The 24,752-nt window shown below is 49.2% G+C and overlaps 9 protein-coding genes across 9 annotated transcripts; 3 read left to right on the top strand and 6 right to left on the bottom strand.

Annotated features, from left to right (window-relative positions):
* Positions 1-215: 215 nt before the first annotated feature.
* Positions 216-1,899, bottom strand: N7458_003842 (E3 ubiquitin-protein ligase; the record flags this gene model as incomplete). The annotated part of the gene is made up of 4 exons (XM_056907224.1): positions 216-252; positions 320-631; positions 699-1,770; positions 1,821-1,899. 4 exons carry the CDS (start codon positions 1,897-1,899, stop codon positions 216-218), a joined length of 1,500 nt encoding a protein of 499 aa, XP_056767951.1.
* Positions 1,900-3,088: 1,189 nt separating this feature from the next.
* On the top strand, positions 3,089-4,171 carry N7458_003841 (ribokinase; the record flags this gene model as incomplete). Its single annotated transcript, XM_056907223.1, has 1 exon — positions 3,089-4,171. The coding sequence occupies one exon, from the start codon at positions 3,089-3,091 to the stop codon at positions 4,169-4,171; it is 1,083 nt and encodes a 360-aa protein (XP_056767950.1).
* Positions 4,172-4,260: 89 nt separating this feature from the next.
* Positions 4,261-6,074, bottom strand: N7458_003840 (Zn(II)2Cys6 transcription factor domain-containing protein; the record flags this gene model as incomplete). Its single annotated transcript, XM_056907222.1, has 2 exons — positions 4,261-5,796; positions 5,859-6,074. The coding sequence occupies 2 exons, from the start codon at positions 6,072-6,074 to the stop codon at positions 4,261-4,263; spliced, it is 1,752 nt and encodes a 583-aa protein (XP_056767949.1).
* Positions 6,075-6,851: 777 nt separating this feature from the next.
* On the bottom strand, positions 6,852-8,788 carry N7458_003839 (sugar porter family MFS transporter; the record flags this gene model as incomplete). The annotated part of the gene is made up of 5 exons (XM_056907221.1): positions 6,852-7,291; positions 7,346-7,490; positions 7,553-7,668; positions 7,721-8,586; positions 8,670-8,788. The coding sequence occupies 5 exons, from the start codon at positions 8,786-8,788 to the stop codon at positions 6,852-6,854; spliced, it is 1,686 nt and encodes a 561-aa protein (XP_056767948.1).
* Positions 8,789-9,667: 879 nt separating this feature from the next.
* Positions 9,668-10,927, top strand: N7458_003838 (uncharacterized protein; the record flags this gene model as incomplete). The annotated part of the gene is made up of 4 exons (XM_056907220.1): positions 9,668-9,821; positions 9,875-10,383; positions 10,439-10,685; positions 10,743-10,927. The coding sequence occupies 4 exons, from the start codon at positions 9,668-9,670 to the stop codon at positions 10,925-10,927; spliced, it is 1,095 nt and encodes a 364-aa protein (XP_056767947.1).
* Positions 10,928-11,208: 281 nt separating this feature from the next.
* On the bottom strand, positions 11,209-12,669 carry N7458_003837 (putative C6 transcription factor; the record flags this gene model as incomplete). The annotated part of the gene is made up of 1 exon (XM_056907219.1): positions 11,209-12,669. One exon carries the CDS (start codon positions 12,667-12,669, stop codon positions 11,209-11,211), a length of 1,461 nt encoding a protein of 486 aa, XP_056767946.1.
* A 1,693-nt stretch (positions 12,670-14,362) lies between these two features.
* N7458_003836 (alpha-keto acid decarboxylase family protein) lies at positions 14,363-16,790 on the bottom strand (the record flags this gene model as incomplete). The annotated part of the gene is made up of 15 exons (XM_056907218.1): positions 14,363-14,455; positions 14,514-14,721; positions 14,790-15,076; positions 15,131-15,262; positions 15,312-15,411; positions 15,471-15,484; positions 15,541-15,575; positions 15,638-15,724; positions 15,796-15,968; positions 16,017-16,041; positions 16,105-16,199; positions 16,251-16,342; positions 16,412-16,516; positions 16,565-16,650; positions 16,709-16,790. 15 exons carry the CDS (start codon positions 16,788-16,790, stop codon positions 14,363-14,365), a joined length of 1,614 nt encoding a protein of 537 aa, XP_056767945.1.
* A 3,391-nt stretch (positions 16,791-20,181) lies between these two features.
* On the top strand, positions 20,182-21,999 carry N7458_003835 (uncharacterized protein; the record flags this gene model as incomplete). The annotated part of the gene is made up of 5 exons (XM_056907217.1): positions 20,182-20,581; positions 20,711-20,758; positions 20,812-21,104; positions 21,157-21,278; positions 21,360-21,999. 5 exons carry the CDS (start codon positions 20,182-20,184, stop codon positions 21,997-21,999), a joined length of 1,503 nt encoding a protein of 500 aa, XP_056767944.1.
* A 473-nt stretch (positions 22,000-22,472) lies between these two features.
* On the bottom strand, positions 22,473-24,459 carry N7458_003834 (uncharacterized protein; the record flags this gene model as incomplete). Its single annotated transcript, XM_056907216.1, has 10 exons — positions 22,473-22,556; positions 22,648-22,763; positions 22,824-22,851; positions 22,914-23,111; positions 23,183-23,397; positions 23,476-23,619; positions 23,698-24,029; positions 24,084-24,156; positions 24,224-24,237; positions 24,305-24,459. 10 exons carry the CDS (start codon positions 24,457-24,459, stop codon positions 22,473-22,475), a joined length of 1,359 nt encoding a protein of 452 aa, XP_056767943.1.
* Positions 24,460-24,752: the final 293 nt, after the last annotated feature.

The raw sequence follows: 24,752 nt of genomic DNA, 5'->3' as shown, positions 1-24,752 counted from the left end.
CTTTATCTACCAAGTTCAAAGACACCAACGGATTGATTCATAAGGCTGTAAGGACATGCTAGTCTGTTCATAAGAAAAGAAATTCCGACCCCATCACGTTCGCATAAGATGCTCGAATCCATGCAACTCCGATTCCTTTCTCTTGCTTCCTATCTCATGTAAATTCAAACTTTCAACACGCCCACTTAACAATAGCATTGTCTTACAGATCAAGTTCACAGCAGCTCTTCATCTCGCGGTCGAATCACAGAACTAACAACGAAATCAATCAAGTTCTTGTCTGCATCTTACACATGCTTGCAATCCGCAACCCGGGCACTGGAGGATGTATTCCTCCATGATGTCTTCGCAGAGTTGGCACTCGTGCTCTCCATCAACACGAGGCCATCGGCCGGGATGGTTGCAAACTTGCACCTGAGGAGCTGGTGCGACTGCCGGTTGGACAACCTGTTGCTGAGGAGCAGCAGCCGCTGCTGGCTGAACAGCTGGCTGGTTGACAACGGCGTTCCGCCGGGGTGCGGCTGCCTGTCGAGCCCGTGCTTCGAGCAAGCGATTTTCCTCCCAGGTCGCGCACTCGCATGTCTTCCACTGTTTCCCGCAAACGTAGCAGAACTCACGACCGCACCGGCAACTGCATGTCCACCGTGTATTAGTGTGGCTGGAATCAGCAGGTGGACCGGGGATAGGGCTATACGTACGTGATATGATTACAGCCGATGTTGAGCTCAATAACATGCCCACAGGGACATTTCTGCCACTTTTGCTTTACCGCAAGTTCTAGAAGCTCGTTTGCTGCTGGCTGGCAATCTCCCTCGTGCGCTTCCTCCTTGCAAATCGTGCAGGTCTTAACTTGGCACGATCTGCATGTCCCAATGTACCCTGACACTCGATCTGGGAGGATGTACGCAGAGCAGATCTTATTAGAGCAATACGTCTTGGAAAGATCAGCTTGCTCGATTGTCTTTTCCTCATGTCTCTGTGTCAGCTCAGGGCCGATATGAGTACGAATGAGGGATAGAGGAAGAGTCCGTCCACAGCAGCGAGGGGGGAATCGAGTCTCGTCAAGAAGCGCGTGCTCAACCAGCTTGACCAGGCATGCGGTGCAATAATCATGTGTACATAATGCTCGAAAAATATCCCTTGGCTCGTAGGACTCATTGCATGAAACACACACGATTCGAGGGGCGGCGGGCGGTCGTGATCGCTCAGCCAGAGTTGACGACTCCGGCACCTGGGCTCGCAAACGCTTCTGAGGGCATGCATCACCTGGGCCAGGAGTCGCCGGGTCCGGTGAGGTCCTTGTGCGTTTTGCTTGCTCTGATGGCCTGGCGTCTCCCGTATTGGTGTGGCCTCGTGATACACTTCCACTTGGACCTGCAGTTGCAGCGTTCATGCGATACATTGTCTCCGCATCAAAGGGTTCTTGTTCCATCAGCTCTGGTGCACACTCTATCCGGGCAAGGCGACACGCCAACTGGCGATCTGCTCGTGCCATAGCCTCTTCCTGTTGAAATAGAGCGATGGCTGCTCCATCATCTTGCACAGCCCTATCTAGGCTCCGCGCCAGGACAAGGTCCTGATGGAGCTGCTCTTGCTCTCGAAGCTGGTTATTCAAGTGTTCAAGTGCTAGCTCTGTATCGCTGGGTCCTCGACTCGGTTGCTTGCCTTTGCCCGTATTCGAAATCTCATCGACGTCTTGCCGGAGAAGTTGGCGAATCAGAGCCGCAGACTCTGGGTCGATCGTGTTTAATGGAGGTGACGGGGCCTTTGCTATTTCTGACAGATTTGGAGGGGTGATATGACATCCACCAGAAGTCGACGATTCAGAGGATTGGGAAGGGAGGCGTTGCCGGTGGGGGGAGACGGTCGAGAAGCTGTGTTCTCGTTGCTCTCTGTCATTTCGACAAAGTGTAGGCTGGGATGGGAGGAAGACTTGGGTAGATTTTCGAATAATGAGATTGAGTTGGGTTGATGAGAGATGCGAGGTGGGAGAGTTGGAGGTTGAAGAGTTGAAGTTGAATGGTGGAGGAGGGTTGGCCTTTCTCTCACTTGACCTCTCTCTTTCCCCGCGGCCACCGGCAGACAAACAGAGTCGGTCTTTGGTAACGCCGCATGGAATTTAAGGAGTTTCCTTCCTCTAAGTAAAGGAATTTTCTTGATGGGAGGGACATTGGCTTGTTTACTGATCTGAGGTTAAATGCCTCTCTAATGAAGCTCTTGCCCTCCAAGTTGACCATTTTATCAATTATCGAGTGGGCATCACTCTTGAAGTTAATAAAGCCCATAATATTAGATTTGATTGAATTATCGTATACAATGAGACTTCTAGCTCAAAATGCTTTGTATGAATCTATGGGGCATATACCATGATGGAATTTACTATGAGTTCATCTATGCACCGCCAAGCAAAGACCTGCTAGTCTTCTTGATCAGGAACATCACATTATTAGGAATCTGTGAATGACAATAACGAATTCCGTGAGCAGTGATCCAGGAGACCGAGGTAAACAGCGTCAACTCTCCTCTTCCAAGCCATGTCAACAGTATACAAAGTCTTGGCATCTGGACAAGTTCCTGTCCTTATCTGGTTAGCGCGATTCTCCAAGAATCCCCAGATTCCTCGGGCCACGTGACAACTCTCCAATGACACAAATATCTACTATACTTACCTCATGTACGGAGTGACATGCCTCTGATATCCGAAGACAAGCGCTACAACCCCACAACCCGTTGGAGTTGAAGCCGAGGACATCCCGATCGGGAACCCGAGAGGCGAGGCGCTAAGCCTAATTTGGTGATTAACCGGTAGACTAACCGCTTTTGTTGCGTCGTAGCCTATGCACGCCTCTTTTGTCATTGTTTCTCGGTGAATATCTCCAGATTATTTTGCGATAACAAAAAATTGTAGACGAAGATTGGGGTATACTACTTATAGTGGACTTGCAGGGCCTATCGCCTTATACATAGTTCAACTCTCCCCATCTCATCGCTACAATCGTGTTTCTTAGCATTCATCACCGTGATATATTGCTTCCCTTCCCACCTCCGTACAACACCCGCAATTTAGCAACACCATATAACTGCCAAAATGGGTATCAAAGACCCCATGACCTCCAAGCCCACACGACCACACATCTGCGTCATCGGCTCCCTAAACATCGACTTCGTGACATCTACCCCCCGCTGCCCCGGAGCAGGCGAAACCCTCACAGCAACCTCCCTCACCGTCACAGCCGGTGGCAAAGGCGGAAACCAAGCCACAGCCTGCGGCCGCGCCTCCTTCACAAACAATGAAACCCAAGATGCAACCGTCACCATGATCGGTGCCGTCGGCGACAACGACGTCTACTACTCAACACTCCTCAAGCCCGCACTAGAAAAATCAGGCGTCAGCACGGCGGATATTGAAGAATCGACTGAGGCGCAGACGGGCTCGGCGACGATTATCGTTGAGGATGCTGTCGGTGGCGAGAATCGCATTCTTGTCGTGCCCGGGGCGAATCATGCGGGTATGATGGGGGATGTTGTGTCGATTGTGGATGTGGTTAAGAAGCAGGAGGTTAGACCTGGTGTGGTTGTTTTGCAGGGTGAGATTCCGCGGAAGACTACGTTGGGATTGTTGGAGTATTTTAATGGTGGTGTTTCGGTTGAGGATCGGGTGCATGTTGTCTTTAATCCAGCGCCTGTCTATCCTGGGGGCATTTCGCTGGCTGCGTTGAAGCATACCTCTGTGCTTATCATGAATGAGACTGAGGCTGTGCAGATGTCGAGGTCTATTGCTGGTCTGCCTGTCTCCGACTCGACTCAGCCGACGGAGCTAGATGATTTGCAGCCTGAGGAGCTTGCACCGCACTTCCATGACACTGCTGATGTGCAGATTGTTTTGATTACTTTGGGCGCGAAGGGTGTTTATTACTCGACTCGCACCGGTCGTCGTGGTTCTGTGCCAGGAGTGCGAGTTCCCAAGGTGGTTGATACCACTGCTGCTGGGGACACATTTGTGGGATACTTCTCAACAGCCTTGGCACGTTTCCTTGCCAAGGGTGAGCCCCTGGAAACATTTGACATCGAGATTGAGAGTGCCGTGAAGAAGGCCAATGCCGCGGCCGCGAGGTGCGTCGTTGCACGAGGGGCAATGCAAAGCATCCCTTTTGCGTATGACCTAGAGTGAAAGAATCAATGGGAAGATATATCGTTGAGAGACTTATTATACAAAATAAAGGGACGTGGCGTCTTGGAGTATACATGATAGAAATGACATTACATATCCATCTCATCTGAATCCTCATCAAATCGTGCAGTCTTCCACACGGCTTGAAGCGCTTCTGTCTCGTGGTCCAACTTAATCCCAGTGGTAGCAGTGATCTTGCGAAATATCCCCATCAATACTGTCTGCTGTGACTGGTGGGTCATATCCCGCGCAATTAGCAAGAGACTCGCGACGAGCACAGGGTCCCATTGCTCGGGTGATTCGTTACTGGCTGCAATGCCGGCAATTGATTGTGCGTGCCAGATGTGTGACGTGAAGCATCGTGGTCCCGGTAAGGATTTTAGCAGTCGAGGTTTATGTCCCAAGAGCAGAAGCGAGGTGATGTGATATACAGCGTTGGCGACCAGCGCCATTGGCGTAGTATAAATCAGAATAGGCAATGCCGAGTCATGATTTGGATCAATTTGATCTGCTTCGCCACCGCGTACGTCAACAATCTGCTGTGCATCAACAGGACGTTCATTGTACCATTTCTGACAGTCGCTCCAGAGAAAGGTCCACTGCGATAAAAAGTGAGACTGCTGCAAGGCAGGGAACGCGGCGAATTCCGAGGGAGTCGCAGCTTGGGGAAGAGATGCGTCGGGTCCTCCATATATGAGAGACAGGCAGTGACCTAGAAGAGATAGAGCGTGTTTGTATACTTGGTTGATAGATCGGGACTGGAGGGTAGGATGGGGATTTTGATTCGTTGAGCCGTCACGGTTGATGTACGAGCGGAAAGGAATGATGGGTTGTTTCGCTGCGAGGATCGATGCAGCGAGGTCGAGTCTGAAATGGAGCCAGAAAACCCCTTCGCCTAGCTCCTCTCCCAATGTGGCTGGGTGCACTAGGCCATCCACGGTCTCTATCTGTGGTACGAGGAGATCCCTCCAATGCTGCAGCCCAAGCGGTAGGAGATCTTGCAGGAGCAGTAGCGCTCGTCCAGCATGCCCAATCAATTCTGGTTGTAGACCAAGAGTGTCCTCTGCTTCTTTTCGAAAGCGAAGGCTGCTATCGAGGTCTTCAATCTGGGAAGGCACGGCAATGAGTGGTCTTTGGCTCGCAGACAAGGCTAGGATAGCTGCTTGCAGCGGCCTATTCGTACGAGACAGTAGAAGAACCTGAATTCCTAGAGCGCAGTCGGGGTCTCCAACATCGATCCAAGGGCCAATATGGTAACGGAAATGTCGTAGCAAGTCTGTTTCATGATTGCTGCTGGATAATGTTGTCGTTCGAGGCGATATCTGACCAAGGAGCGAAAGATTAAACCCCTGGTTGAATGATCTGTTCGTTCGATTGAGGGAGGTCGACGGATGCTGAAATGACGAAGGTCGTTGATGCAGTTCGACCGGAATACTTGAGGTGAGTATGTCGTTCAAGTCCAAAGTAGCGCGAGTTTCCGGCGGATTGTGATATACAGTGGTATCGCCCGGATTTGAAATCTCTGATTTTGCGTAACTACTGGTTCGCACCTCTGACGCGTCGTCGCTAGACTGTTGTGATTTCTCTTTCGCTGCTCCACGTGCAGCTGGAGAGTCATCAACGAACTATATCCTCGAATTAGTAGGATTGCTCATTCTTCGGCATATTGCGAGTCCCCTGCACTTACTGTAATGGTGCCATACACCTGTCTCGTCCCAACACCAGCTTCACTAGACCGAGGCGGCACGAATGCCAAATCAGCACCATACTTGCAAGTTAATCCTTTGACCTCGCAGTTGGCACATCGTGGCTTCTGTTCATCACATTTTCGTCGTCTTTTGCGGCAGGTCAGACAGCCCGTCCTCACCCTCTGCTTGCCCGCAGGTGTGGGTTTCCGAGGCATTTCTGTTGGACTATAGCACGCATGACCCCAGACTGGGGAAGTGAAAGAAGCAAAACAGGCGATCTGGAGGCTCCATACCCCCCGAACGGTGCTCAGACTCCTGCGGAGGGTGCCGTCAAAACGTGCAAGGCGAGTCGGGGAAGTGGGGCGGGCCGAAAAGGGCAGGCCGATTCGATGCGGTTGGCTCCGCTTCGGGTTGGGTTTTTTTTCTTTGCCGCATCGTCATCTTTCGATGGTCTACGGACGCCACCCGAGGCGCAAGCCACGATCGACCCTCGATGCTTGATTCTGAGCGCGAGATGCAACTTTGAGGGATTGATGTGATGAAATTGATATGTGAGGCGTGGATCCTGTTACACGTGCATAATTTCTTCAAACGGTAGGTACAGTAAGGTGATATGACGGAACTGTCTTTTATGTCTATCCCTGCCAGTTAATCGGGAAATACCGCGATGGATCAAAAGTCTAAATGTAAAGACCAAGAAAGAGGTCCAGCTGTACGCGTCTTAATGTTCTTTCTTTGGAAAGATATTTCTAAACGACCCTCCAAATGCATTTCTAGATGGCTCGTGAAATATCCGTCCACTTATTTTCCTAGTATCACTGATGAGATGATTGTCGGGAGTTTAAACTTATGGAACCCCACTGTACATCGGGGTTCACATGAACTGCCATTTCCATTCATCGTACTATTGCATTAGAACATCCCTAAATTATCATCTGGATCCATCACAAAGCTAACTATTCTTGAGTGCCACATCAAGTATGACATTCTTTTTAGACGGACTCAACATAGTCCGAGCCCTCCTTCTTATCCATATCACGTCCAGTGGCCGAGCCAAGTCTCTCAACAAAGGCAGTCAAGCCAACATCACGCTGAGCCTCCCGTAGGAGCTCAGCATCCTCCTGGCCCTTCTTGCTGCCGAACACTCGGTCCATCTCCTCAAGGGAGGCATTCTTGGTCTCAGGCAGGAAGAACCACACCCAAATAATGCCGACGAAAAGGAAAGCAGCAAAGAAGATATAAGTGCCCCACTGCCAGGCCTGAAGCATGGGAGGCACGAAGAAAGCAATGGCAAAGTTGTTGACCCAGTTGCTGGAGGCGCCGATCGAGGCACCCTTGGCACGGATGGAGAGAGGGAAGATCTCGGAAACGAGAGTCCACGAGCAAGGGCCCCAAGTAGCGCCAAAACCGGCGATGTACAGCCAGATGAGGGCTGGAGAAAATTGTCAGCTAAAAATTCCAGTGGCCATCCAGAGAGGATACATACCGACGGCAGTCCAACCAGCGGCAACGTGTCCGGGCCAGTCATGCTGGAACTTGGCCACAATGACTCCGACAATAACCATGCTGCAGAACATGACGATAGATCCAACAATGAGCATAGGCTTGCGGCCAACCTTGTCGATGATCAACTGTAAAAGGGACGTTTAGCAATTTGATCAATGCAAGACTTTTAACAGAACATCGAACTTACCATGGCAGGGATAGTCGAGATGAGGAAGACAACACCAGTGACACCAGTGGCCAGGAGAGCAATAGTACCGCCGGTAAGACCGAGCGACTTGAAAACGTTTGAGGCATAGTAGATGACTAAATCAGTGTTAGCGACTGCAACAGAACCATTCAGTTTTGGAAGACTTACTCGCGTCAATACCACTCCACTGCTGGAAGAACATGATCAACCCAGCAGTAGCGACACGCTTGAAGTTATCCATAGAGCGAACGCAGTTGGCATACTGAGCGATCTGGTTCATGAATACGCTCTGGCGCTCACGCTCAGCCAGCTTAGGAGCAGCCTTGGCAAAAGCACGCTCTTCAAAGACGGCCTCGGCCTTGATCTCCAGGTATTCGACCTGGACAAGCTCGTGCTCCAGGGGAAGCTTACGCAGCCAAGCAAGGGTGGTCTGTGCCTCTTCATCACGGCCCTGCTTGACCAGCCACCGGGGAGAGAATGGCATGAACCAGATACCGCACGCCAGGCAAGCAGCTGGGATACCCTGGATGATGGAGGGCAGACGCCAGGCGAGATCAGACTGGCCCTCACCAGTTCCACCAATATAGTTGCTGCCGTAGCCAACCCAGAAGGAAATCATGATACCGAGAATAGTCGCGAGCTGGTAGAAAGAAACTAAGAGACCGCGCATCTCGGGAGCGGCAAGTTCCGCGTTGTAAAGGGGGCCGACACCACTGAACAGGCCAACACCAAGACCAGTGAAGAATCGACCAGCATACAGGCAAGCAGGGTTGCCCACAGTGGCACCGATGTAGAGATACGAGCCCAGAACCACCCAGCAGCAGGCGATGAACATGGTGTACTTGCGGGAAATGATCTCGCCAAGAACACCGGCGGAAAGAGAACCGATGATACCTCCGACTTGGAGAATTGAGGTCAGCCAACCGGTCGCAGTAGACGAGGCTACAACGGTCGGGAAGTTCTCTGTAAAGCGGGTCATGACAAGACTTTGTCCGAGGACACCCTGTTGATAGCCATATTCAAAACCGCCAAGACTGTATTGGAAGTCAGCATCCGAGAAACAGTACGCAGCGGCATGGTTCCGAAGAACATCTTCGGCATAGTAAGATAAACGTACGAGGCGAAGAATGCGATGAAAAGCACCTTGGGGTTCTCAAAGATCGATTGCCACATGGACTTCTTTGCGATTTGGAGACGCGGAGACTCCTCCACCTCCACTGACGTTCGGTCGGCCATTGTGCAAGCAAGAGTTCGGCCCGAGAACAGCAACTTCTGAACACAGAGACACAGAGACAAGAGAGACGAGAGAGCTCTCTTCGCACAGAAGAAGGGGTTGAATTATCGAGGATGATCTTCAGTCAATCGACGAGACCATGGCGGGGCAAGGATGCATGTTATATGCTTTTTTTTTTGCTCGGTCACCATGTGCCCTGTAAGAAAACTTAAACAGTCTACCCCGGGCTCGGCCTCCCGAGAAAAATCGCGTGGCCCCGGAAAACAGCGCGGAAACGTGGAGGCAAAAAAAGTGCGGAGCAGTCACACTAAACCCCAAAGACCCGGAACGGAGGCTATGATACCTTCTTTGGGCGCGGGTTAGCTAAGGAGTCTGGCCAAGTGGGGCGTGTGGTTAACCGAACGGGCGGCCTTTGGCTGCGAGTGGGCTGAAGCCCCACGGACCCTGGCCGGCGTCTTGTGGGAACCAGCCAATGGCGGCGATTTGACAAGCAGCCTAATTGCCAGGGGTGAGACTAGGTCCAGCAGAATGGGGCATGTGTCGTCGTCTGATGGTCTGCTTTGGGAAACCAGAGGCACCGGCGCTCTTTTTCGGAAGTTCAATGCGGGGAGATCGTGGAGGCTCGTGGAGTATGCGGAGAACGATCGGGCGGATATTCGATGTCATAGAATCCATTTTCATGGAGAGAATCGGCAGCGGCCGATGAGATGATGGACAGGCAACAGGTTAAGGGCAGATATAAAGGTTTCGGTGAGAGAACGGAGGTGGAAGAAATTGATCAGGAGTGCTGTTGAAGGGTTTTTGAGATTGTCTGCTACAGATTAACTCGAAAGTTGACCATATTCCATCCTTAAAACAAAAAAGAACACGACGTCGTCATCATGCATTGGCACACTTCTTTATCGGTGCTCTCGCTCGCTGCTGGAGCAATTGCAAAGCACTATGCCATCATGGACAACGATTGGTATACGGCCGGATTCGTGCCTTATCTGATCGCCCTCGATGGAGATATTGATGTTCTGGCCTTGGCTTCGGGTAAGCATTTGCCACCATGGACACTAGTGAAATACACTAACCAATTCACCCAGACACTGCCAACAGTTGGCAGCCACAGGTAGCATTGCACGCCGTTGCCACCTTAGAGGCCGGCAACCTGAGCTGCATCCCCGTCTATCCTGGCGCTACCTGGCCATTGATCAATACTCCTGAACGTTTCCAAGCATGGGAGACCATCCACGGCAAACTACCGTGGGAGGGTGCATTTGCACCCGAGAATCAGACAGCCGAAGCCGCGGGTAACGATCCTAGTTCAGGAGACCCTAACCGCATTGTCAAGGCTGCCTTCAAGGAGGGATTCCCCACGGGCAAGCCTAACAACTCGACCTCTGCGGCAAACTTCATGGTTGAGATGGTGCACAAGTATCCCGGCCAGGTCTCTATCTATTCCGCTGGTGCCCTGACCAATGTTGCATTGGCTGTGCGCATGGACCCCGAATTCGCCTCGCTTGCTAAGCAGCTTGTCATTATGGGCGGCTATCTCGATTTGAATATGCTCCAGGCTACTGGTAGCATTATGTTAGCTGATTATCAGTCTGATGTAAGATTTTCTCCGAGGGGCCGCGTCACGCGCATGCTAACCTATGATACTACAGATCAACCTCATGATCGACCCCGAGGCTTCCAAGATCGCTCTGACTGCGGATTTCCCCAACATCACTATCGCTGGAAATGTCGCCAACCAGGTGTTCCCTACGCAGAAATTCGTTGACGAGGTCAAGACTGCCGATAATGCCTACGCTCAGCTCTTTGCCAAATACTACGATCTCTCATTCCCCTTCTGGGATGAGACGGCCGCGGCTCTGATGGTTGATCCCACGATTGCCACTAACCAGACGTCAGGTAAGAGACACTCCGAGATCACTTCGTGACAGTGCCCTAACAGTCGTGCTTCAACAGTTTACCTCGACGTGGACACCAGCTACGGCAGCCCGAACTACGGTAACATTCACGTTTACCAGAAGGCTCTTGCTCCAGGTGGCATTCGTCAAGTCAACTATGTCTTCGAAGTTGATGCCGAGAGATTAACTGAGAGAATCAAGCACTCTCTGATGCATCCCAAGACTTGCGCCGATCTCGCATAAGTTATTCACGGGAGACTACTGATTGCATATATTTGTGGCTAAAAGCGCCAAGGTGGAGATTCGTAGTGGCTGTAAATATCGCATCCTATCACAATATTGGAATATAATATGTATATTACAGGAATGTTCAAGAGCCAGTCTCGTGTAGCCAAGCCAAAGTAGGGTCCTTATAGACCATATCCAAAACAGCCGCTGCGAGCGAAAGTCTATCCACACGAAGTTCAGTTATTAGCCATTTTACTACATTTGAGTCGTAAACACCAAGATTCGTTCCCCAAATATCAAATCGCTGACAGTATTTCACCCGGCTCATACCCCCAAGCTCGTTCAAGATCCTTCAACCTCCACAGTGCGCCCCAGCCAGTCGTCTCTTCGACAATCTTAAACAGTTTCGCTACTTCAATGTGCTCGCTGTGGTGACTAAGAAGTTTTCCCGCAATATATAACGGTTGAATAGCGTTGATAAGGTTTCCCGAGTGAGGATTAGTCAATGAAATCCCACAAACTCGGCGCGCGTGCCACACAGATGAGTAATGCGGCTTGGCTGGAGGCAGAATTTTCCCCGGGGGTTTCATGTCGAGCATCATGATGCAAGCAGCATGGTAAAGTTGATTTCCCGAGATAGCAGCCCAGTGGGCGAAAAGGATTTCTGGAAATATTTGACCGCCGCCGATACCGGTGGTCTTAATAGGAAGCATGGCCGGGGGTCGTTTTTCAAGCCAGAATTGCAGCTCCTCCCAGAGGCAGGCCCACTGTTCCGCGAAAGGGCGTGTGTCTTCGACCATTTCGCCCAGTTCCACGTGTCTGGTTTGACGGCAGGATAGATCGCATGTTTTGGCGCAGAGATACACTGCCCAGTTTGCGTGCATATCTGGGGAAGCGCAGCCGTCTTGGTAAAACATGTCTCGAATCATGAGTTCTCTCTCCCTGGGACTTGCGGTCTCGGGTACAGCGGGAACCCATTTTTCCAGGGGGAGCACCGTAGACTCAGCGCCTCCTGAAATTATCGCACCGCACAGTTCCATGCGCGCATAAGTCCAGAAGGTAGCAGATAGGTGGCCACCTGACAACCCATTCACATTGAAGGAGTCGAAAAGAGCGGCACAGCCTTCGACGTGCCTCCTCCAGTCGCGTGGACTAACGGACATCAGCTCCATCACGGCCAGAATGCATACTGTCACCAAGACATTTGGGTCTTTCGCTTGCAGTAAAGGTGCAAGCAACCGGATTGACTCTTGATAAAGTTCCAGACTATTGTAGGCCTTGTCAAGACAGGCTTTCCGCTCAGTCTGGCGAGCAGAGAATGCAAGAATGGCGTAAAACAAAGCGGGCGAACGCTGCGCAAGGATCGGAATGTGCACACCAAAATGGCGCGACTCATCAAATTTGTCGAGATAAGGTGCACATTCGGTAATCCAATTTTTAAGGTAGAAAATGAGTCGGATTTTGGGAATAGAAACTCTTGTAAAATCTAGTGTTGGTCGCGATTTGGTGGGCCCGTCTGGCTGTTCTGAAGGGACTGGCGAGGTGTATTCACCAGGATCAAGGCTGGCAACGGATGAGAAGAGCACACAGCGAAGCTCCTCTTGTAATTCGAGAAATCGCGGGTTGGCCGCATATTCGTCTGCGCTGGAAAACGTTCCTGGTGATAAAAAGGCCTCTTCTTCAAATATTGGTGGAGCGGTATTGAAGGATTCTGACATTCCCGTATCGGGTATGACAGTTGCGACAGGTTCGTCCATTGTGTAAAATGGGTTGTGTCATCAGAAGGGAGTCTGGGGTAGAAAGGGAAGAGAATGAAGTGGACCAGAGCCGGCGGGTGTTACAGTCGCCCCCGTGGCTTAGTTATGGTTAGTCACGGCCCACACTCATGGACGGGTCCCAATCGGGGGAGCAAAGGGAAAACCTCTGACAGGAGATAGGCAAGCCAACATCAAAGGACCTACCAGAAAACTCATTAGCAGTCCCCTACAGGTATCACTGATCCACGATTTACCGCCGATAATCTGGAATGGAGATATCGGCCCCCTATATCCCTAGGCTCCACGCGCGCCATGATTTCCAAATGTGGTTTATCGGACAATCGCCGTTTTCGATTAAATCGTCGGATACATGCTCTTCTGACTAAGGGTGACGAGTTGCGATCCTTTGTCAGAAAATTGGAGCGTATACCACCATGAAATTCGAATCACAAAGGCTTTGTGTTCCGCAACGCTCTTTGACCGGGTCCTTGGCTAAGTGTTTGTCATGCCAGCTTCTATCGATCTAAGTATATCGACGTGCAGCACAAAGGTGGGGATACATAAAGGGCTTTGACTAACTGGAAACGAAACAACAAAGTCGCCAAAGGATCTGGAGACTTCAATCCGATCAACTCATGATGCCTATCTGCAGTGATCAAGCACCTATATATAACCTTAACCCCTCAGACTTTATCCTACCCTCGACCTCAGGATCAGTCGTCCACCCCTCCGCCTCATCTAGCCCAGTAGACGTTATGCACACTCACGGATCTCCATCGCCCCAAGTCACAGCAAATTCGACCCCTACTCTTTCCTCGAGACTTCATTGATAACTACCCTAGGCTTATTTTGTCTAACTCTGGAGACCGGCCAAAATGCATTCCTACTATGTTATCGTCCATCTCAGCTGGGAGGACAAATTTCGTGACACTACTTCATTGTTGGAGACAATCCTCTGCGCATTTGCCCAAGACAGTAGGCCAATTGAGGTGGTGAAATTTGCCGAGCCTTTGATCCCTGAAAGTATGCCAATGAAAATTGACGTTACCAGACCTCTGGAATTAACGGAGCAAAACAAAAACCACATAAGAGGCCTGGCACATGATGTTGCCCGAAACTGGTTGTTCCGTTATACCTCACACGGTGAGATCCCCTCTGCTCTTCACTTGGTTCACTGGTCGCGTCGCTAGCTAACTCGATTTTTAAACACCTTGGTACTCGCACCACTGATTGCAATGTAAATTATTCTCTCCGCAATTCGATGGACTCTCGTAGCTACCATAAAGATGCACTTATATGGTGATTGATTAATGCCCAATTTTGTAGATATCCAGATAAGTTTGGAGAATGGAGAAAGGATGGGGGCGAGGACCTTGCTAAAGTTACCAAATTCCCACTTTCACTCGACTGAGCCTGAGCTATATATAGGAGCCTATGGGTCTCTTATGGAGCTCTTGTTCTATTGATATCCGCCCAGGTGGTTATCCAAAAGAAGATTCATGATAAATATCTAAACCAAAGCTAACCAAAGTCTCGTGGCTACCTTACGGAGTTTCATAACGAACTTAACGAGCCAGAGCCCAGCGGACAAAGAATGAAAATATGGCATTTTGGACTTTCTCAGAACATTCTCTTGGATCACTTGGTAATGATGGGTAAGTATAAAAGCGGCTAGGACCGTCAACCACAGCCTTTACTTCTTGCTCTTATTGAATTCCTCCACTGCCTTGCTCGCCAGCTTAACAGACATAGGAGCGTCATGCTTGTGGAGGATGAGTTCAACAACCTATTGAAATAAGCTGTCAGATGAACCGGTGCCTGATTTCGCATTCGGAGAGACTTACCTGTGTGCAATCGGCCTTTACAAATTGCGCGTCCGCAAGAAGCTCAAGCAGCTCATCGCCTGTCTGGACTCGGTAATATCTTGCCGGGAATGAAGGACCAAATGTTTCACACATCTTGCTGTAGTTCCACATCGGGACCTGGTTATACGATGCCTCCATGCCGTGGATCAAACGCTCGACTGTGTAGCCGTCGTTGTTGAGAAGGAATCTGAGATTCACCATATCTGTATTAGCAAAATACTTTTAATGGAAGTAAATAGAGAGCAAGATCCATACACAGTCGTGTTAAGTCCATGACGAAGCAGATCGGAGAAGGTCTGTACAGTCAACTGAAGTGATCCTTCCCCAGTGACCAGGATGCCGCGTTTGATGGATCCGTCTTCTTTTCCGGCGATAAATGCCCCCAATGCGGCACCAGTGGCATAGCCGATGCTGCCAAATACGGTCTGATTGAACATACGAACGTCGCTTACATTCATCAAGTTCGACGCAGGGATGCCGTAGCTGGAAGTACCTGTTTCTGCAATAACGAAGTCACCCGGTTGGAAGTATTTGCCGAGTTGCTACATAAACCTAGTGAGTCTGTAGAGCAGGAACTCGAGAAAGGATGGACTTACCGCCCAGAGATAGTCTTGCGTCAATTTATCGGGTTTGGGGGTTGAATCGTTAGGGTATGGGTCCCAAGTGACGCTTCTTTCGACAACAATCGAGCCAAGGTTGGAAAGCTCGTGGATCAGCCGAGGGAGGAGCTATATACCATTTAGGACCATGTGTGATGGAATGAGAGGGGATACGGACATGTTTTGCTGCAAGATCATATTGGTGTCCGGCAATGCTGAGCGCCAGACGCTGAAAGTCAATGACTTTGTCTTCTTGAAGATTGGTTGTAAATTCGCCCCTATTTTGCCATTGAGCAATTATCCCGTAAACCTTGAAGTTAATGTTAAGAACACTTACGTGTTGAAATCGCTCTTGAAACGGTAATTTTAGTCCAAGTCTTTCGTGCCAGAAATCAAGATGAACGTACCGGATAGTGCCCGATTATTATGACAAGGTCGCTGTCTTCAACCCCTTGTTTTACGCCCTCGGGGATGCCCCGCCGCCATAGATACCACCATACTTACCTCCGATTCTCTCGGTAAATCCCTTGGACATGGCAGTAGCGAAGTATGGTATTTTGAGAAGTTCAATCAGCGCTTCGGATTCATCAACTAGATCATGGCGGATAGCTCCTACTCCGTGTAAGTAAGATCTCTGCGGGTAAATATTTCGAGGCACATACCCCCATCAACGAGTATGACTGGTTGCTTAGAAGATTGAAGACGACGGATGATTTCCACCACTGCCTTTACTTCGAACTCAGGGTTATTCTTTGGGAGAATGACTTGGAGAGATGACTCCAGCGGCCCACTAGATATCATTTGGGGCCCAATATCTACGGGAACGCCAATATATCTGTGTTATGTCAGCAATTTGACTGACACCTGGTGGTATCTTACTTACACTGGTCTCGAATGATAGAGCATAGCTAATGGAAAATGTCAGAGATTATCTTCCTGGGAATTTTGCCAGCATTCAATAAAGGGCATACCATTCAGAACACGATCAATCTCCGAAGCAGCTGATTTGGCGTCCATGAGGACGGTTGATGCAACCGAAATATGTTCGACCATCTTCTGGTACATTCTGTGAGGGTAAGTCAGCTGTCAAGATCGAGTCACGTTGAATTTGACGTACCCGAAGTTACCATCCCCAAGACTGTGATGCATAATCATCTTTCCATTCATGGCAACGGTGGACGGATAGCCCACAACATGAACCACAGGGACCTGTTATCTCGATTCTCAATAGGCTGCTTCCTTTGTCCTAGCATAAGAATGGAAGTGATATATGCTTACATATTCCGCGTATTGGCCAGCCATTGCACAATAAGCCGAGAGTTCTCCAGGGCCATATGTAGTTACAAACGCAGCAACTCCGCTGACACGGGCATATCCGTCGGCCTAGTTGAATTAGCAACCCGAGGGCATCGCCAAGAGAGTATATCTCACGGCATATCCGGCAATCAATTCGTTCGCATTGCCGTGCCAAGTCAATCCTGCCTCAGGAATCATATCAAGCAGAACGAGCTCATAGTCTATCAAAGTAAATTGATTAGTCGAGTCTAAGAAAAAAACATAAAGGGAACCTCATACCACCAGGAACACCAGAGATGCTTTTGATGCCTAGCTCGCCAAGGCGAGAAAAGAGGTAGACACCGACTGAGGTTTCAGCCATAATTGCAGGCAAAGTAGGGTGCAAAAAATCTTGAATGAAACTACTGATTTGTGAGGTAAATCTGTAACTGGCGTTATTTATAACTTATCCAAGATGACTGAGGTGAAGGGCCTCTTCACGGATAAGCCGATGTCGTTTAAATGGTTAAGATAAATCTTGAAAGTTTTTTTTACTAGAGCAGCAAGCACGGTATCAAAGTTTGAAACTAGCGTCTCACTTCATTGGTAGAAAGAGTCGGTCGTCATAATGAGGTGACCTATTCGAGCTCTATCCGAGAGAATGATGCACAAGCTTCCACTTGATGAGCCATTTACAGCCACAACACACTCTTCCGTGTCAATGAGTAGGAGATGGACATCGAGACATCTAGACCACATAGTCTTTTTCAGGGGTTCGTTATGGAAATCACACTAATCCTGGCCAGGGTCGACTACTGTCTTGAATCGGTCTGTTTCCCGGAGTACGCACTTCTATTAGAATGGCTAGGGATTTACACTGTCTAGCCACAGATCTGCGGCTCATGATCACTAGCGCACTTTTGATCCACGTGTATCGAAGTTTCGTCATGGGATCAATTTTCGCTTCTCTGTGGTCCATGTCGTTAGCGCAGCACTAATGCATCGTGGGGTATCGGCAAATCTGCGGGTACGTATGTACGTAAGCAACACTAGCCCTGATCGAGGCTGACCACTGGACTGATTTGGTTAGTGTCCTGGAGCCTTTATGGGTAACTACTGATAAGCTCCTCTGGAGCCGCTTCTGCGTCGGTTTGGGGATTTTAGAGTTTGCGGGTTGTGGCGAAGAACACGGCCAGACCATGCCAGCCCAGCGCCATAGACTTCATATCCAATTGTATATCGTGGAATGAGGGGTGCTAAGTGACCGAAATGGGGGGTCTCGGTCAGAACCAAACTTTTAGTGAAATCGTCCCATCATCGAGTTTCCATCAGAAGCACGGCACTTCTCGTGGCCAATGAAACAGTTCTAAGACCTACTAACTATATAACCACGCCTTGCAGATTTAGTGCTGACGTTTCAGTCTCTTGTAGCACGCATGAAGACTCGCACGAGACAACCTTCACATTCACCGACAAGAGCCATCCCGGGCGTTCTCGCAAAAATACAAAGGATGAAAGTACGCATCTGGTCATGTCACCCGAGCATGGGATGCAAGTCGTAATCAATTAGGATTAAGGCATCTCTACATATGATCTGTGGAGAAGCTGCTAGATTTGCGTACTCGAGCTGCTTTTTGAGTGCATAACACCCCGGTTTTCCATTTTGGGGCCAAGCATTGATCCATAGCAGTATAGGCGCAGCCTCGCTTCCCGTCTATCGGATTTAATGCCTGATGGAAGCTTCTGAGTACATGGGTCCTGGATCTAGATTTGATACAACCGTCATATGCGCCTTAATTGAGATACTACGAAGATCTACACGTCCTGCTGGTACCAAGGAGGATATGCCCAATTCTTTGTCTCGGCAAGAAATTCCTCGCGCATCTCTGGAACTGTGCGCTTCGGTCCGCTGGGTTTCATTCCTTGTTTAAAGCCCTTGCACTGAATTCCGTGTCACAAATGGTAAGAGATTAATGGAGCGGTTTATTAGTGTTGTAACACGTCTCGTTAGCAATAATGATCAGATAGAATGAACCATAGAACACTTGTCTAGAACGCGCAGCATGCATATTTCGGGAATTGCAGACGAAGGAATGTGGAAAGGATGGTCAAAGCAGTCCGTTTACTATATTCGATGGCGCTAGTGTAGACGTCGTTCTTGGCCTTGGAGCTTCCTGCGCAGGGACTTTCACTTCCACAACAGTAACGTATAGAACCTTTGCATACAAACTCGACCTGGGGTCTGATTTCAATTGCTAGGTTCATTGGTTATTGGGAATGGGGGATAGCCCTTAAATACCACCCTATTTCCTAGATAATATTCATCAAGCTTCCTTGATCATTCACATTTTCCAACCCGAATTTCCTCTCCAAAGCATTTCATTCAATTTTACCTCAACTTATTGACCCAGACAATATGGCAGATCAGCAACAGGCTGGTTTATCAAACGAAACATTTTCTGTTTCCAAACCACCCATGGCGGATCAAACGATCGAAACTATCATAGACCATTTATGCATCCATCATTTCCTCCCTGGGTACACAGCCTATAATAATGGGGCACAGTTTCGGTGGTCTCTTTACTCAAATTCTTCTCTCGCGTGGCTACGGGTGCGCTGGAATTGGCATCAGCCCTGCGCAGCCAGCAGGTATCTTCGATCTGTCCATCAATACCCTCAAAGCTACTGGACCGGTTCTTTCGAACCCTTTCAATATTCATTCCACCGTGGCAATAACCGCGCAGCAGTTCCACTTCTGCTTTGGGGGCCATTTGTTCAGAGAACAAAGTGACGTCCTCTATTTTTGGTATGCGATTCCCAGTGTGGCGCATGTATTGTGGCAGGGGCAACGGGCATGTTAAAGAAATCGGGTCCTGGGCATGCGGATTTCGATAAGTCGGATCGCGCTCCACTGCTGTTGATAGCGGGGACCAAAGATCACGTTGTACCGATGCATACGGTGCAGAAAGAGTTTGATGCCTACGTGGCGGCGAAAACAACGGCATATGAAATTTACCATAAAAGGTAGGCACTGAACAGAGAGTAAGAAATAGTGACACCAAACTATTCAAAGACAATTCGTACTGAAGGAATCTGACTTCCACCAGAGCGGATTTCATCGGTGAGAGACCGTCATCACATGGCCAAGCAGAATGTCAAAACCCCGTGCATGCCTTATGCATGCGGTGACCTTTGTTTGATAGATCCTTCCTGAATGTCAATGAATGCAGTCAAGCCAGATGTTAGAGAAGCTACTATACACTGCTCGTAGCATATATGAGCCGGGTTTTCCTAGTCGATGGATCAGAGCGAGGCATGGATGCTTACCCGTCTTCCCGGGACAAGCTGCAGGGTATCCAAGATGAGCTCTTGCGGATTTGTCTATGAAAAAGGTCATCATTTCTGGAGCTCAAAATAAATGTACCGAAAACACTATAGGCTCATCACAGAGGTGTTCACTCCGCCGAGTTCAGATTATGGAGTCTGTAGATTACATTTGCTTAGAATTACACTAAACAGAATCCAGTCAGACCAAAGTTGCAATTGAGTTAGTGTGTCTCGGCACTTCTTGAGTACCAGTAACCCAGATGGGTCACGATTATGTTATCGCGAACACCAATCCAGTGCGGTTGAGTCCGTCTTCCGATTCGCCCAAGCTACCAGCGAAAGGACGCCTAAGCAGCGTAAGCACGCTTCTGTGGCAAGAAAAGCAAACCCCGCTTTGATCGTCTCAAAATCCTGCTGACCGACATCTTACTTTCGTTGCTCGGGACATGAGTGTTCTGAACTCGTCCGAACAATGCATTGCGTATGTCAAGAAAAGCAAACGGTATCCCCGGAAGGTATGTGCCCCGAATCAATTCTCCACGCCAGTCGCACGGGTCCATAAGAATGAATGGGTTGCAGGGGCTACGCGGTTGGTCTTCAAAGCAAATAAGAAGATCAAATTTGAGTTTATATCCGCCGAGAGCTCGAATAAAACGGCCACGCGGTCGAAGATCCGCTCTCATGTCATGAAACACGTCAGAGATACCCAAGCACTCGAGCACGTTGCCTCTTCTCGGCGAAAGCAGCAAGCACCATGGCGTCTCACTGAGTCATCATCGGGCTCTCGATGGGCTCACCCACATGGGAATTCCCCTCTGAAATCCTCTTCGGCGTGCACTATATGCGGTAAACCGACCGCGGACCTCACGACGACTAACCAGACCTCTCAAATACAATCTGCCTTACAAGGTCTCGTCTCTTCCATTGCCCGAATTTGACCCAGCCGATGAAGGGTGACTGACTCTTTCACTCCAGGCCTTCCCGTAAATTGTGTCGAAGGATCAACTCTCCTCTTCGATTATCGTACGTTGTTGAGCTTCCCCCCATCCAAAGACTCTATTCTGACATGATTATAGTCGGAAATGTGTACTCCTATATGCTCAACTTTTCGTGGCAGCGTGGTCAAAGTGTCAAAGTCAGCTGTATACCATACATGGTCTCCGGTCCCGCCGTCTTGAATGCAGTTCTGAGTGTAGTGGCCGTGAACAGAATGCTTTTGAGCGGGTCAAGTCCGCATCTCATCACTGTCTATTACCATCACAAGATTCAAGCTATTCGTGTAATCAGCAAATCCTTGCAAGATGCCGGAGATCCTTCCAACATCTCTGACGATGCCCTGGTTGCTATCGCCTGTCTATCAATTCTAGAGGTTTGTGGGTCCTGAATTCCTGTTTTCTAGTGGTCTATGCTAACAAGACTAGAACAGTGCCGGCTTTTTTGGCGTTGGGCGCAAACATTTGGAGGCCTTCGACAGAATAGCAGAAGGCCGTGGTGATGCGTCACACCCAGGGACGAACATCTTTAGGACTGGATTGATCAACCTGTAAGCAATAGCCCATGGATGAACATACAGCTGAAGCCTTGGTTATTTCTCCTTCAGCTGACAGAACTAACCTACATTTAGAGCACGATTCGCAGGCCATGACTTCCCACTGACGCCCCGCGTTATCTACGAACTTCCAATGGGTGATCTATTGAGTCAAATCCCTCAAGATGCACATTCTACCTTGATGACAATATTCCACGAACTCAAATGTCTATCACTCGAGATGGCGCCAAACTCCGAGGTCATGCCCAAGTCCGAATGGCTCCAAAGGCTCAATGCGCTGGGACTAAGCATGCACCGCACGATGGCAGATGGATTTATCGACACAGTCACGGACAGTATGCCCGTGAGAGCATACTCGGTCGTGGGCAATATTTTTCTCTGCCTCTTCCTCAGAGAGTTACCGCTGAGTAACCCCGTATTTGACTACTTATTGGACTGTCTGTCGCATGCACTGAATGAGGAAAATATGACTATAGACGTCAGATGGTATCCAGATCGCTTCTTGCTCTGGTTGTTATTTGTTGGGGGTGCTGCTGCAGCCGGCCGTACCCGCCGGGGATGGTTTAGAGGGCAGGTGCTCGCGGTTCAAGCTCGACTAAAAATGGAGACTTGGACTGATTCCCTTGCGGTATTGCAGATCTTCCCCTTCGTCGCTGGGTGTTATGCCTCATTCCAGGAATTGTGGGAGGAGTCCAGGCAAGTCATGTACAGTTGAAGTGTTCAAGAAGTGAGAGCGGAGAGGATCCAAGAATATGTACAAAACCTCCAGGATATCGCGGCAGGGTATCTGTGATTGTTTGAGACGTTACTAAAAGTGGTTTCAAAGTGCGTAGCGGCGTATTTCGTAGGACATCGAAGGGAAGATGTCAAAAAGGAGTTCAAGGTAGACCTACATTCTAGCGACCCGTGCATGAAGTCTTTTTAGCTTAATTTGACTGTTCGACAAAGATACTGCAACGGGAGGGCTGCGTACAGAATATTGGGCAGTTTCAACTATATTCTGCCAAATGAGAGTTTGACGCGAGGATAGCTTTCGTGAAATAGATCTGAGGAATCATTGATGTGAAGTTATTAACACAATCTAACTCTATTTACCTATTCTATACAAAAGATACGCTGACTTCTCGTAAGACCTCGAAGAATCACATCATCCGCTACTGTTCGAAAATATAATGACTTTTTAAACAATCAGGCACTGTTAGCACAGGACCAGCTGTTGGAGCCTGAATCGCCGTGGATCGCAACGCCGGACACGTAGAGACCCAATCCACACTATAGAAAGTCAGTCGTGGTCAGGAAAAACAATCATGCCCGATTGTTGAGAAATAGGACTCGAAGCTGGAGGCAATCGGGTTGAACTTACGATAACGCAAGAAATAAGGAAAATCAGAACATTCGTAATCGTCAACACCGTCTTCTTCCAGTTGCGGAAGTATTGGCCCTTGTTCATGTGGAGCCAGAACACAGCAGGGAGGCCGACTGAGAAGGATGTTAGACAGGGTGAGATTTCAAGAAAATGCCAGTTAATTAAAAACTTACAGCTGAACCAACTTCCAAACAGAGCACTCTGTAGGTTGAATCTGCATCAGCTATCTTTTCAAAAAAGACATTTTATTTCATGAAACTCACAATAAGACTCAGTAGGTCATTGAAAACCGGAATCGACTCAGCGACGACCCAAGAAATAATCCAGACGCCGATGCAAATGGCAACCCAAGATCCGATGGAGAGCAGACTGCGGTTGTGCATCTTATCAGAACCGCGGAAAATGCGCACGTAAATGTACTTGCACGCAACGTGGCCAAGAACGACGCCGGAGAGAATAGTCTGTTATTGTCAGAGAAGGCCCACAGATAAGAAACGTAAAGAAGGACGAAGCACGGCTTGCAAAGACTCACGGTAGGGATGGCAATACCCCAAGCAACCTTGCTCATGACTGGGCTCAGAGACGAGATAGCTGGTGACTGAACATTGGGTCCGATGTAGTGGTAGATTAAAAGAGCGCTGACAAGGTAGAGGACAGTGTCGATAATCTGAAGCATCGCGAGGGACTTGTTGAATGTACGAGGATCCTCCGTCTCTGACATGAAGCCAAAGTAAGCAACGTGAGCAACTGCAATATTAGTGTTAGCTAGCTCGTCTATATCACGGAAAGCCCTGTCATCATGTGGCTTTTGATTTTTGCACGTACGGTAGGCGAAGATGATGTTGGTGACAGCGAGGAATCCATCACGGAAAGAAACCTCCGTAGTCACCTCGTTAACGACGTGTTCCTTAGCTTCCACGCCGGCAGTGATCATGGTGATGATCGTAGCAACCAGGACACTCAAGAATGCTGTGAATTTGGGTTAAAATCTTAGTGATTTCGGAAAAAAACAGGAGCCTCTAGTCAGCTCTTGCAGGGCACACTCACAAATGACAGACATCCAGTACACCTTTTCCATGGTACGAGGCAGAGCTCCAAGGAAACAAATCACAAGGCCGACCACGCCAAAGACAAGGGTGCAGGTACCGTGATCGGTCAGTACGTTCATTAAGATGTTGAAGGTCAAGATATTGCTAGCCATGAGGAATATAAGCAGCAGAAGCTGGCCAATTCCAAGAACCTCGCGACCAACACGGCCCATCAGGAGCTCGCCAGCGTCTCCCATGCTGTGGATGTGGGGGTGACGGAGCTTGAATTGACCAATGGCATACCCAGTATACCAGGAAAGAGCAGAGATGAAGAGGATCATGATTGCAGCACTGATGGATGTGGTCAGTCGAGGACATGTTAATGATCAAGGATCAAATACATACGGTACCATGCCCAGAGTTGCGACCGCAGAAGGGAGCGACAGGATTCCAACAGAGACGTTCTCCGCGATCATGACTGTCAAATGATTAGAATTCACAACTGCCATTAAAAAAGGAAGGCTGATCCCATGTTGAATACTCACGCATGCCGCAGTGCCTAATCTTCCATTAGCCTCGAGAATGTCCAGATTTCAAGTCGGTCACAAAGAGGAATAGTCACTTACCACCACTTCATAGTTCGATACTTGACCTCTGCCGTCTCTTCATTACCAAAGGGCTCCAGGTCCTGCGCAGACAGAGGTTTCTTCTCGCCATTCTTCTTGAGGGGCTCCTCGAACCCTTCCTTTCCGTCGGTAACGTATGACTCTTCGTCACTCATGGTGGGCAAGCTATATAGGGTTGCGACTCGGCCTTGGCTTCAATGTCAAAATTGATAAGAGATTTCAACTCCAGTGAAAGGGTTGACACAATTATATCAGCATTGACCAATAACACAGGTAATTGAGAGAAGAAAATCTTTCCAAGTGAGAATTCGATGCTACCCCAGCCAGGCCAAGAAAAATCTGTCGGGTAACTTGGGTGGGTCTAGGAATTTCCCGCCCGTTTTGCGGTTCTCGACGGAGTCGGAGACTGCCGAACGCGGAATGCTTTTTGGGTTGCGGCTACAAAAAG

Source organism: Penicillium daleae, assembly GCF_028827525.1.
Source record: "Penicillium daleae strain IBT 16125 chromosome Unknown utg000004l_segment0_segment0, whole genome shotgun sequence".
Taxonomy (NCBI): Eukaryota; Fungi; Ascomycota; class Eurotiomycetes; order Eurotiales; family Aspergillaceae; genus Penicillium; species Penicillium daleae.
The sequence above is the reverse complement of the archived record's forward strand: the minus strand, read 5'-3'. Positions and strand labels throughout refer to the sequence as shown.